We start from the raw sequence: 14,734 nt of genomic DNA, 5'->3' as shown, positions 1-14,734 counted from the left end.
TACCCAGAGTTTATTTCCACTGCAGTCTAATCTGAGAGTGCAGGTTGTTTTGGTGCTTCTACAACAGCGCTGCCTGACAGAAATGTTTGTCTAGTGAAAACAGCAATCTACAGCGAACTGGACAGAAAAACAGGAGTATAGCACGGCTCTGCAATCAAGACACATAAATTAGGTTAATGAACACGTGGATTTGACGGTAGCAGTAGTGGAGTACGGTTTGCTGTAAACATCATAATTTGAGGGACAATGACGGTCCATCATAGCTCTGCCTGTACACCTGCCAAACTGTACACACAGTCCACAGCAGTGACACACGGCAAGCTAAAACTGTAAATGTCAGTACATTAAAAGACTTTTGGTTAAGGGCAATGTTGCTGTTGCCCCACTTTTTATATAACGGTTATGTGGCTGTTGTTAGAATGGCTGATTTCCTTTGCATTAACAGTGCATGACTAATGCATAGATGCGTGACTTTGCATGGCTACAGTGGATGCTGGATCAAAGAAAACTCTGACTGTATTGACGCGACTTGGAAAAGTTTTTAATACTAAATACAGAAACAGTCTCAAACTCATCAGATTTAATTGGCAGTGACCTGGAACATGAGTAATACCCACCACCTGTTCTCAGAGTTTCAGTCAAATACTGTTAGTTTAAAACTTGCTAACAGTCTTTCTAACTGAGCCTCACCCAGCACAGATAAAAACACTAATTCAGACTCACACTTGTGAAACTTCCAATATGGTTCTAACTTTGGCACAAAACATCGATTCCTTCAATCAAAGTGACAAACTGAGAAAGCTGTTCAGTGACATTAAAACAAAGCTACATATATAACTTTTAAGGGAAGAAAGTAGGCAACCTTTCTTTTTCAAATAAAAAGTTAATCATCCCTTCCAGACATGTTTTAAGATGTACAAAAATACATATGCTTGAAATAATAATTTGCTTCTGATATTGGTTTTACACAAAAGAAGCTCAGTTGCATTCTAAATGTTTGATATTATATCCATTTTTCCCCATTGATTAAAAATCCAATAAAGGCAAATTAAGGCAAGGCAATTCAAAGTGCTTTACATAAAATATAAAATGCATTAAGCAACAAATGGCAAAATAAAAAAAACATTTAGATATAATTAAAAGTGTAAAATTGGAAATAAACTTAAGCTAAGATAGAATACGACAGATAAAAACAGGAGAATACAAAGTTACAGTGCAGTGTGAGGTATAAACCATGACATTTGAATTTAATAAAAAGCAGCTTCAACTTTTGACATCACACTTGTGTAAGTTGTACACTGGGCTACGATTGGCTCCCAAACTAGTTGTGATGTCACGAATCATGGTCGGCAGATGAATGTGAAAACAGCCATCTGTTGTCAAACTCTGTACATACATCAATCTGCACAGTGAAGCTCAAATAGTCAACTGAAACAAACAAGAAACACATTTACCTGTAGCTTAGTGCTTAATGTTAGCTTGTGTTAGCAACCTTCAGACACACATTGCTTTATATTTGCTAACTGTATCACTCTTCTCTACTTGTGCAACTCTTCATATGTTTTAGCCCCTCACAGATAAACATTTAGGGGTTTTATAATTAAAAGTAAAACAAGATCTAAACTCGCATCAATCTCAGCCAAGTCTTCTATGATGCCTTTTAAAGCAGCTGACATGAGAATATGAAGAAATGAAGTAAAATTCCATGTGTCCAACTTGTAATTACCACATACGGCCACAGAGGTCACTATTGAGTTAAAACATGGTACCTTTAAAGCTTAAAAACAGGTATGTTCAAAGTTATGATTGACAGATGTCTCAGGCTACCACAGAAGCTACCATGTCTTTAGTGAAAAATAAGTTTAAAAAAAGAGCATATTGTATTTGACAGAAAAAAATAGAGGGATGGAGACAAGGATGAGGTGAGAAGTGTAGTGAGTGATGCCATTGTAAGTGGTGTGAGAAAAAGAGCGTAGAGGGGAGGAGGATGGAAGACACATGTCAGCGCACGATAACGCTGCTGTGTGCAGTTGTTACCGCACAGCTGGAGAGTTAAAAACCCAGAAAAAACAGAGAGAGGGAAAAGAAGGACGGCGTGAAGAATGTGAAGCATGTAACGGCGGCGTCACGAGGCCAGATAAGCAGTCGAGTGTTTATGAGGTGCAGAGTGAGGGGAAGAGGGGAGGGGGGGGGGGGGGGGTTACAGGGAGGGCTCAGGTGCACTGTAGCATTGCAGGTTTAAAACCCAAAGCCGCAACCTCTCAGGTCATCCTCCTTCTGTCACCCTCCGCTGGATGCTGCCTAATAAAGCAGAAACGTGCTGAAAAGAAAATGCTGCAAATAGGTCAAGTGAAGAAAAGTGGGCAGAGAGAGGGAAGGCGGGAAAGAGAGAGTGCAGAAGCATGAAGAAAGAGGAGGGAAAGGAGGAGAAAGGGGGTGTAGTGTAAGTAGAAAGATGGGTAATAATGAAAAATTGAAGTTTTGATGAAGGATGTAGAGGAAGAGAGGAAGAGGAGCTCTCTCCAAAATGGAAGACGTGTAAAGCCAGGTCAGCCATATCAGCAGCCTTCAGTGACCACAGATTGTTGCCTAGCAGCATGTGAGAATAGTTCTCCTCGTCCTCGCTTCTCTTCCTCTCACCCTCCTCCTCTTATATCACTCGTTCCTCCTCACTTCGCCTCCCTCTCTGCGCTCTCACTCTCCTTTTTCCTCTCACCTATGCATCTCACTCCTCCTTTTTCCTGCTCTAACCATCACCGCTGCGCTCCACCTCGACGTGGAGCTGGTGCTGCCTCACGCTGACAGTGTGCGTTGTGTGTGGATGTGTGTGTGCGTGTGTGTGTGTCAGATTCCTCATGACAAGCCTTTCATCAGTGTCTAAAGCGGGCTGATGTAGCCGTTACAGCAGCTCTCTGCGCTGTATCAGGATTACATGGCACATGTGTCCTCCTACGCCTGGTCAAATACAGGATGAAGCGTGGCATTGTGTGTGTGTGTGTGTGTGTGTGTGTGTGTGTGTGTGTGTGTGTGTGTGTGTGTGTGTGTGTGTGTGTGTGTGTGTGTGTGTGTGTGTGTGTGTCACTTTCTCTGATGCCAGCCAGTACTCTGATACTCACTTCCAGATAGTAGGTTTGACTTTTTTGGGGAATCAAGCTTCTAATATCACATGATTTCTTGTGATTTTATACTGTTTTTTTTATTATTTAATAGCTGCTTTAATTCACATGCTAAATGGCCAATCATGTGGTGATTTGTAGAGGTTATAATAAGAGCCCTACTGATATATAGGTGAGCTGCTATTATTGGCCGATATTGACCTATCACAGATATATCGGTATCTTACTCCTTAATATTAGTATCGGCATTGGCCCCAAAAATCCACTATTGGTCGTGCCCTAGTCATAATGTTAATAAGCAGAACATGTTATCTTTAGGGATTAGGGATCATTTTCATTGGACATCTGTCATAGGAAACCTTAAAGGATAATACTTGTGAGTTTGATTCTACATTATTTTACTACTTATTGTCATTAATTGTGTATCTACTTCCTGATCTATCTTATGTCTGTGTGCTATATAGATCCCCATTGTTATCCAAAACTGGCTTAAATGCCCCTTTTATTGCCATAAACACAACCCCTGTAGTTCAGCCAGTCCCACATACTCCGCCCTGCCACTGTAAACACTCACTAGAGCACTAAATATGATTTAATGTGTGTCCCTAACAAATGCATCATTTATTCATGACTGATTAACATTTGCCAGACTTTTGGACCTCATTTATTACACAGTGGCTCTTTGAGTATATACAATATAACCAGCCTTTGCTCTACTGAAAGATGTCATGACTGGATTGCTTAATTATTGCCACCAGCAGCAATGGCTTTGATTTTTTTTTCTTTTTTTCTTTTTCTACTACTAAAAGGATTACTGTCAGACAAGAAAGAGCTTCACTGTGGAGTCAAATGCCGTTGTGTTGTACTATATATTATTTTATCCCAGCTCTGGTACAGATGACAGATGACTGTAGCTGCACATTTGTGCTAGAACAATACCTCAAAGTGCACATCTGCTCTCAGGAGTGCTGGATATGTTATATTTGTTGGTTCATTATCAATTAATACGTTCTGCAGTGCAAAACTACATTCTTTTGTTGTACTACTACCACTGCTCATGATCCACCACCACCACCACTACTACTACTACTACTACTACTGCTATTGCTACTGCTACTGGAGCTGCTACCTCTCTTTTTTTTGTGGCCTAGATTTCCTGTTCTAAAGATGTACTGGTGCACCTGTCCAGGATGTTCCCAAATGCATGCTGGGAAAGACTCCAAGCGCTCCCATGACCCTGAACATGAATAAGTCAAAGAGAAAATAAGCGTAATCCAATAGTTAAAGAATGATAATGTGGGATGTGAAGACTCAGTAGCCATCACATCTACAGGCTTGTGTTGAAATATTAAAGAGAGTGTAAACATGCAGGTTTTTAAGAGTGACCGTATATTTAGTTCTAACCTCATTATGTCAGCGCAATATGTGCTTTTTTAACTCGTGCGCATCTCTCATCGTCACCTCCTGCCTTTCACTCTTCAGTGTGGGTGTGACAGCCACTCTCAAGGCATCTCGGCGCGTGTAATAATAGTAAAAGGAGTTGTGTGTTTCTCCTTGTTTTTCCAGGAGGTATGCCAGTGCCTGAGGTGGCGTCTGACACCACCAGCGCCGCCGCCATGTTGAGCCCCGTCCTCAACGCCTCCAACGGAGACGGCTCCGAGTCTGAAACCACCTCCGCCATCCTCGCCTCCGTCAAGGAACAGGTTAGATACTCTTGTCTGCGTATATATATATTTGTGTGTGTGTGTGTTTGTGTGTGTGTTTGTGTTTAATGTTACAAAAAGAGATGTCACTATTAATGAAACATGAACAGCAGAAAGTAATGTGGATTATTCCCCCCTTCCTCCGCTCCTTTTCAGGGTGAGACAAGGCGACAGTAAACAGTAAACACAAATGATAGACGTTTTGATCTGCACTCAGAGACCTTCAGGCTACAGCTGCTCGGTGTAATTTTGAGAATAATCTAATGTGGGTGGGATGCATCATTTCCCCACGTTTTGTCAAAAGTCTGAGCAGCTTTGTCGGGTGATACCGTGCATGACGAAGCAGAGCCCACGCTTTTTTTTTTTTTTTTTCTTCCTCCCTCTCAGTAAAGCTAACATTAGGCTTTAGAGCAAAATTTTGTGTTTGGTGTTCATTATGTATTTATAAAGGTTAAAATATTAATCGCTCTGCCAGAATGTGTCCTAATATGTTCGCCTGATTCAACTCCTTGATACACAACTGTTTAGACTTTTTCTGACATACTGATATGCAGATTGGTACCTATAAGTAGAGTTGAGTATAAGGGTTGCTTATGGAAGTAGTGGGTCACATACATGACGTAATTTGTGTTAAATTACCACGCCTTTGTCTTCCTTTCCTCAGTTAAAACAATAGACTTTGTATTTATCGCAAATAAAAGAAAAAATACATGCACAAGAAAAAAATAAAGAAACCGATAACTAATAATAAAAGAGAAATGTGCAGAAGGAGCCAGTAAAACCCATAAGGGCTTGTTGGGTGGCCCTCCTATGGTGAGACATACAACATAAAAACTTAACAGTGAAAAAATACAGACAAATACATACTAAAGCTTAACAAAAACATAAAAAACTGAGGTGTTACAAGTGTATCAAGAAAGGTTAGTGATGCATAGAAGATGATAGTGAGAGTGGTTATGATGTTGCGTTACTGAATTGATCCTTTAAGAAGAGTAGGATTAATTTTGTTCAATGATTTCAGACTGGTGAAATCTCTATTATGAACAAGTAATCGGTTCCTAAAGAAAGGAGCTCTGAATCTAATTGAACATTTAGAAGAAGTTATCCTGGGAAAGGTGGGGCGGATATTATTGGCTGACCTTGTATTGTGATTATGGATTTGGCAGTTGAAGTGAAATACATTTTGAAAACACAGTGGGAGTAGGTTGTGAATAGACTGGATAACAAAACAGCAGATTAACAGTTGATTGACAAGCTGATAAAAAGACGGAACAAGTGTAGACCGAGGACAACATAAAGAGAAGGAACAAAAACGTTGAAGGGAGAAAATTACAAAGAAAAAAAATGACCTTCTTCTTGGCTCTGTGGGGTTTAAGCTTAACTAAGGGTGAGTTCTGCTCAAGAAATGATTCATAAGACCTCATGAAAGGACAATTTTGTATTGTTAGCTTTCTTTTTTTTTTGGGTGAGATTTCTTTGTACCAGCGGTCCAAGTCAACTTCAAGAAACTTTCTCTTTTTTTGTTTTTAATTTATTGCCCATAAAAAAACAACAACATAAAACAATAAAACATGCAGACCTTTTTTTGAGATAAGGAAAAAGAAAACAATAACTAACAAAAGAGGAATGTGCAGGAGGAGCCAATAAACACCATAAGGGCTCGTCAGGTGGTGAGACATACAGTAACTCTTGACTGCGCAAACTTGTCGAAAATCGCTTGTTTCAGCCTGATGAAACCACCTGTTCCTGCTCCTGAGGGGGTGAACATTCATGAGATTTGATCATTAGCATAATCAGCTGCGCTGAAATGTCCACACGAGGCTCCTCGCTCTGTGTTATCAAAAAGTACGAACAAGAATTTCACACCAAGCTTCCAAGTCCTTCTGTCAGGAATGAGCAGCCGAAATCTTTCAACTTTAGGAGTGTCAGTCGTCTGGGACCTGAAACAATTATTCAGTATGAATCAAGCTGCCAAAGACGCCACATCAGAGCAGCGCTGTGTGAGACGTGAAGTTAGATGCTAAAAAATGTCTCAAATGCATCATTTGCTGTGCCCAAAATCTGCCAGTTAAAATCTAAAAACCCTCTCAGAGAACTGGCAGCCATGATGATGATAATACGGTGAACTAGAATATTCACATGGCATTAAATTGGTTTTAGTTCAAATTCATTCAGATTATTATTAAATGTTTCAAGCCTGTAGCACCTCTGACCCCTGGATTGGAATAATAATAATAATAATAATAATAATAATAATAATAATAATAATATAAAAACATCTACACTACATTTTATTTGGTAATGGTGAGAATTGGACAAGTTTTTCAGCTGGTGTTGAGTTCAACTTCTAATCCAGCTGCAGTGTTATACATGACATCACTGTTGGGTGTCATTACAAATGCAACAAAGCACAATTCCCTTGAACCAACTCAAAGCCACATCACACACATTTTAAACTGTGCAACAAAATTTGAGTGAAAGTTTTGAATCATGTTAATAACATGCTAAATAAACTTGATTTATTACAGCTGCTTTAAATCTGAAAAAAAAGAAAACAGGTTGAATTGTCAATCAAAATCTGGTGTCACTTCCAAGTGGACTCAGGTGTGGTTCATTTGTGATGTGAATGCACCACAAAATTGGATTTCCCCCGATCCATCATAAATTGGAAAGGAGTTGAAACCCTCACATAATATACTGCAATATGCTTGTTTTTTTTTATTCTATTTCTACCTCTTCATCAGTATTCATAACATGAAGTTGAGTTGCAGTCTTGAATAATGATGCTTATAACTCCCAAATAAACACATACAGTGTGTTCAATTTGATTTCCCCACATGGGTCCACGTACCACCGATAATGCAGAATGACCATCGCCTAAACTGCCTATTCAATGAGTTAGCCATCAGTCTAAATGACTCCATATTTACTCCTCTTGATTCATTTGTAATGAGTCAGCATATCAGTGTCATCATCATTTTGTCGCATCATTTTTATCATTTGGTCGAGACCAAATTAATCAAACTACAGAGTGAATCATCACTGCTTCATCATTAAAGCTACTACAAGGAACATTTAAGTGGTTATAAAACAGTCTCACGATGCCTCTGATGCCTCTATATGACCTACATAAGCAAACGAGACCATCAGCGAGAAGACTGACTATTTCTATATAGTTATTCTAAAAGCCTGACACCGGATCAGTGAAATCAGAAGAAATCACATCTACGGTTATGAGGGACTACAAAGACTCTACTAGGCTGAGGGGAGGACAGGGGGAGGACATTTCCATTCGTTTGATAAAGTTAAAAGTAAAGTGAGAGTTGTCAGCTTCCCGACTCATTTTATTAAAAAAGACGAGAAATATAAAAGAGCACGATTGAGCTGAGAGCACGAAAGAAAGTAGAGAGCGCAGCAGGGGGTCGAGTGAGCTAAAGAGTGAATACAGAGTGGGAGAGATGAGGAGAATAAATGGCTGAATGTGAATCTGAGAAATAAAACGTTATTTATGATTGTTGCACAGCGGTGACATTCTAAAATCCAAATAAACACGTCAACAACTTATTTTAACTACCATCATATTAGAATTATTAATCTCGTATAGCCACAAATAGACACAATAAGCTGTGTTTAAAAAAAGATAAACAGTATTAAAAATAAGAAGCGTTTTTTCAAAATAAATGCACACACTAGCCAAGATCTTTACAACACTTAGGCAGTGGTGCTCATCGGAAATGCAGTTTTCATTCCCGGACAACACCACAGCTTTTGTCCACAGGGTGATAAAATCAACACAAAATGAAAGTTCTTGTAGTAACGTTAGGTCACAGTTGCAAATGTCAGACTCATTAGTTATGCAGACGATTCAATCTTGTTCTTGTTGTTTAAATCCAAGATTCAATAACATGGATGAAAAAAAAAAGTATAGACGACAACTTTGCTTATGAGTTTAGCGGCAAGTGGGAAATTTGACCTGCTGCTTCGTTGTGCTAGATTAAAAATAAAGGACTCATCAATGTCATTAGGATTCGACCACTGAGAAGCATAAATGTACCAAATTTCATGTTAATCCATCCAGTAGTTGTCCACATATTTCAATCTGGACCAAAATGTTAGTCATAGTGACATTTCCACCTCAAAAATAACTTCCAATCAGCTCTCATGGGATAAGCACCAATCAACATTGAGTAAAATCAGAACAGATTAGATGTGATCTCATTATGCATACGAATATCTTTTCAAAATAAAACGTCATATAAACTTAATAACACAGCATTGACACTGACAGATAGCGCCTGCAGTATTTGTGCTGGAACTGGATTGAGAAGATATATGTGTGTGTGTGTGTGTGTGTGTGTGTGGGTGCACAGGTCAAGCATTTACTTTGAATAGCACGGGATACAAAGTAGAGCTGAAGAAATGGTACATGCAGAAGCTAAAGATAGCTGACGAAATGCTGAGAGGAACGGGGGAAAAAAAGAGAAAAAAAAGAAAGATTGTGCATGTTTTAGACTGAAACCTCACAGAGAGCCGCTCCAGCACTCTGGAAGTCCACTCCTAGTCTAAGTAGGACATGTAGACTTGGACATGCGTACACACACGGGTCACACACACACACACACACACACACACATAGGCTACAGATGATCTAGGGCATGGTACTAGCCTTCTGATGAGAGGAGACGACAGGAATGGAAGGAGATGAGGACGAATGGATACAACAGTCGGTGACTCCCTCCGTTCTTTCTTTCTCTACAAGCTGGAGTCGTTATATTTTATACTCCCTCAACGCTGTGCAGTTATTATTATTTCTTAAGCCAGTCATTTGTCATGTCCTCTCATACTTTTTATTTCCAGTGTGTAATTTTTCAACTCTTCAGTGTTTTGGGCTGCTGCCAGTGTTTGTCACCAGGCTGTAAAAATGAAGCAGGGGTGTGCTTTTGCTAAACACACACACACACGCACAGCTTCCTGTTCATTTTGCTTTATAAAGACAAGGTCAGGCATGAGAGACAAATAAAAGGCTTCACACGTGCACACACTAAACACATATGAACACATGCAAACTACAGGCAGACACACACACACACACACACAAACACACATACGCTGCCAATCAGACTCATTTTGCCTCTGCTGACTCACACCAGGAGATCCCCGCCGCTGTTTTTTTTTTTTTCCTGCTTCTTCTTCCCTCCATTTCCTTTTACCCACATGAGATTGATTAGCCATTCGACGTTGTATTTATCACATCTGTCAGCTTTTGTCCTCGTATCGTTCATCATCTCCGCTGTCAACACATCTGCTACACGGGGGAGCGCGGTGTGAGGTGCCAGCCGTGGAAAGAGTTTCAATCCAATGTTAGATGTGCCTATTTTGAAAAATCTGACATATTGTCTCTTTGAATGACGGATAAAGTGAAAGTGGCGTAAGGTATTGATTAGCTGTCTTGTGCCTGTAGCTTGGTAATGTTTGACAATCTAGACATTGACAAATCAAGATGTGAATGTTAAAAAAAAAAGGGATTTACGGTGTCAAAACAAATTCCTGCTTTAGATCTGGAATATTAATGTGGAAGATCCATATTTGGTTTTGTTTTCTGATACAGATTTTTAGGTGTCAGACATTACTTGTCAGTGTAATTTAGTCAGTTTTCCTTGTCTGTTCTGACATTGGGGGATATTAACTGTACTAAAGATTTGCAGCCCTTTTTTTTTTACCCTAATCTCCTCAAAATGACGCTAAACTGCAACAGCAAATAAATGTTTCTATTAACATAATCAATCAAACAAACTTTACTTATATAGTACCTTTCATACAGGTTAATTTAGTTCTAAGTGCGAGATTTATAATAAACATCTTGAAATTAAATAAAGTTTTTTTTAAAAAAAGAGAAAATAAAAAAATAAGAGAGAATAATAAAAAGTTAATTAAAAGTTAGAGTAAAAAACTAGATTAAAATAGATTAAAAAGACAAAGCAAAAGTAAAATGAAATAGAAGAGATAAAGATGAATAAAAGTAAAGCTGGCTCATTTGTTTTCTCTCAACATAAAGAGTAAATGTTGAAGGATTAGGAATCAATGTTTTTTACCTCGGCCTCTGGTTCCATATCATCCATCTGAATTTGGTACGTTAAGTAAGGGTTGTATTGACTCATGACCCTGTGAATAAAACAACTTGTGGCTTCAGCAACAGTTTTGCCTTCATTCAGGAGGAAGTTACATTAGCTGCTAACACTAACGTTACTCACCTTGGGTTGAAGCTCCTGTCCGTGACTTTTCTGTCAGACATCGCATTCATAAATTATACCGTCGCAAATTTGAAGACAGCAGATGAGGTGAACGTGGTGGTACGGACATTTCTTTCACTGTGTGGTTTGAAGCCGATGTGTGATTGGGAAACTTAGCTGGCTAGCGAGAATGAAAGATAAGACTTTTTATTTGTGTTGGTATTTACATCTTCGGGAGGAACGGATGGGCAGACACGGTAGGAAAGTTTGTCAGGGTTGAGAGCCAGGCGAGAACATTGTTAATCTTATCACAGGGTTTGATGACAATAAAAAAAATGCAGCCTACAATAACATCAGCCTTATCCTTTCAAATGCATCATTTCAGATATCATTTTTACGAAAGCTTTCTGCTCAGTGCCGTAAAATACAAAAGACAAAAGAGCAGCAACCGTTCTGTTTCCCTCAGTAACCTCCTGCTGAAAAATGTATTTTCTCTTACTGTGGGCTCACCGAGCAGCTAGTTCCAGACCTCTGAATCACAATGTCCAAAATGAAATTGCGTTTATCAAACTATGTCCAGTGAGGTGTGAAGTGCAGCCAGTTTAGTATTAATTGGATTTTTAAAAAATCAATATCTAGTCAATGATCTGGTCAAAAAAGGTACTTTTTTTTTTACTACTTTTTTTTCTTTTATAACTCCAGAAGGCATTTAAAATTCAATCACTGACTGTTTTGTTGTGCTGACAATAGTAGGCCTTTTAAAGAATATTTCCTCACATACAACTTTTCTCTTATTGAAAGAATGCCTGATTGAAATTTCACAACTATCCTCTCTTTCACAAATATTCCACATTCAGTGTCTTTTGCCTCTCCATTGCCTTCCAGACATGAGCAAAAAAATGTGTTAAACAGCTAAGCATTAGAACATTGTGACACGTTAATCAGACGAACTGCTGCTGGGCTCATTTACATATGGATACTTATAGCCAGCTCAATTGACACATTGACAAATTACCTGAGGTGTGTTTCAATGCTCACAACTACTGTACCAGTTAGACAGATGAAACTGCAATCACCTCAACATGACATACAATGAAAATGTTGAAGTTTCCAGGGGGAAAGAAACATTAAAAGCTCATTGTAGTCCTTCTTAATACACCCACGTGTTCTTGTCCTGCTTATTCCAAACAAACTAAAATGCAGAAGCACATCACATTTACTGCTTCAACCTTCATTTACATCATACTGGCAACATGGCGTCCTGCTGTGTTCTAACAAGCCACAAATATCGTACAAATACGTGACTGCATTCACTGCCCTGTCCAAGAAGAAAGCATCTATAGATGATGAAAAGTGGAGGGAAAAATGCAGCCTGGAGAAAAGACGACCGATGAAAAAACACAAAACATAATGGATATCTAATGTGACTTTTTAGGTTGAGTATGGTGTTTCTGCAGCCTCTCAGCCACAGGATAATTAACGTGAATCCTGGTGCTCTGTGGAACTGTTCACTCTAATTGGCAGTACAGCAGAAAATGGCTTCTCTCAGACTGAGGTAATTGAAGTTATAGCTTTATTTTCCCTGTAAGGCTAATTAAACTCATATTGGTTCTTCCATTTCTCTGCTATCACATCATTATAAAAAATACTGTTCACATGCTACATAGCTGGCACTGGACGTCAATTTGACGTCAGAAAGACGCATTTGACTCTAAATGTTGGACAGGTGTTACATTTTAGTTGAAAATGAAAGTTGGATTGATGTAAAACCCAGTGTGTGGTTGACATCAAGCTCCAACACTGGACAGATGTTGAAATTATGGTTGGAAATGAATATCGAGTTGATGTCAAAACCCAACATTAGCTGTCAGATTCCCATTCTGAAGAAAGATGTTAGTACTTACTGGGTTAGTATGGATTTTATTAAGCTTTTAACAGAGCTACATTTTTCGTTGTAAATGAAAAATCTGCATACTGAGAAATTTGGATGATATCATACCATGGTTGGACAGATGTCAAGATCTAATGTCAAACAGAACCAAAGTAATAATTTTAAGACTTCCAAACTTGAATCCACAAATGTGTATTGGGTAAATGACAAAGACATGCAATGGGTTATCCAAATAACTGAAGAACCTGCTTACCTGTTTGATTGTTTTTAAATAGATGGAGTGAAAAATCCATCTGGAGATGAATTCACAACATTTTCAAAGTGAATTAAAACTAAATTAACTTTACAAAATCGTCCAGAACCCGGGCCCCACAATGAGCTAACACATTTAAACTTTAAATGTTAGAAATGCCCTTTAAGAAGGGACTGTGTGAGGCATACTGAAAGCCTCAATGTCCTCTGTAGTCCTCTGGACACTGTAAGAAATATGTGAAGCTGAAAATGCATGGGGAGTATAGGATAAGATGCAGTGAAAACATTAAATTTCAGGGGCCATGCACAGTGAATACATAATACATGTACTTGATATGACTCCTCAAATGTTAGAGATTTCATCTTTGTATGCTGCTCACAAACAGAACACAGCTGGTTACATTCTGGCAAAAAAAGTTGAATGTCAGCAGATCCCTTTGTAAAAGACACATATCCAGCACAGAAAACAATCACAAACAGTGCACTGAAAATCTGACATTTCTTGCAGGAAGCAGCAAACTTCTTCACAGGTGACCACTGTGGTACTGTGCTGTGTGATTTCTGGTTTTCACTAAAACACCAAAACAGACACTATCAGCATGGGATATATTGTATACTATTTATCCTGTGACAACAGTGAAGAGACAGAGCTTTGTGAACTCACCCCCACCCTCCCTTTCATGTTGAACTTCATCATAACCTCACTTGTCATCAACCTTTACCATTAAACAGGAGTGGTCCCTTAAAGGATTATAGTGCTACTATCTCCATGTGAAATATCACTAAATTATGTTTTCAATGTCTTGTCACAATCACCATTGGCACTAGATTTCTCAACAGCCAAGCCATCTGGGCTCAGAAAAGGCAGGTAGGCCATCAGCTGTCATGTTTAGAGCAAGTTTGACCCAAATTCAAAATGCCAAAAGGCAGAAAAGTTATTAATAACCACTTTGCTTTAACCTTGCAGGCTAGGAAATAAAAACAGGCAAGCAGGCTTAAGTTGTAGATAGCCCAGTGGAGGGTCTTACCTGCTCTGTTGTAAAGGCTCAACTACAACTGCCTTGGTGGCTACCAACCACACTGCCAGCCTAGGAACATTCCTCTCAGAGGCAGCTGGCTGATCACCAACTACCAACATCTGCCAAAGTGGCCAGGGAAAAGATATAACTGGCATTTACTGTGTTGCCTTGGGTCTAGGCACAGGCAGGCAAAACAACCCAGTATCCATCTCCCATGCAACAGCCTCAGGTTTACCACCAGGTGGGCTGCTGGCATGTACCCCAGTAGCAAGTGTCTACACCATCAATGGCTCTGCACTGCACATGATGGCAGCCAGACAGGCTTGACATGTGTGGCTTGGCATTTGTCTGACAGCTGCACTGTTATGGAGCACAAGCTAGGAAAGAAACTACTGGTGCAATGCCTCTGTCTTATGGAAGCTAAATGGAGTGATATGTAGAGGGCCAGTGTGGGTTATACACCTGTGCTATAATAAAAGTTTCAGGGCCATGAGGTGGTCCAGAGGCCCAGTAGCTCATCTGG

General features: G+C 39.3%; 1 protein-coding gene across 1 annotated transcript in view; it reads left to right on the top strand.

Moving 5' to 3' along the window:
- The first annotated feature begins 4,687 nt into the window (after positions 1-4,687).
- ctnnd2b (catenin (cadherin-associated protein), delta 2b) overlaps positions 4,688-14,734 on the top strand; it is a 136,184-nt gene continuing 126,137 nt past the window's right edge. The window contains exon 1 of the mRNA XM_062428552.1: positions 4,688-4,819. Within this exon, the coding sequence (XP_062284536.1) occupies positions 4,688-4,819 (132 nt within the window). The remainder of the gene's footprint in view (positions 4,820-14,734) is intronic.

Source organism: Scomber scombrus, chromosome 11, assembly GCF_963691925.1.
Source record: "Scomber scombrus chromosome 11, fScoSco1.1, whole genome shotgun sequence".
Classification (NCBI taxonomy): domain Eukaryota; kingdom Metazoa; phylum Chordata; class Actinopteri; order Scombriformes; family Scombridae; genus Scomber; species Scomber scombrus.
The sequence above is the reverse complement of the archived record's forward strand: the minus strand, read 5'-3'. Positions and strand labels throughout refer to the sequence as shown.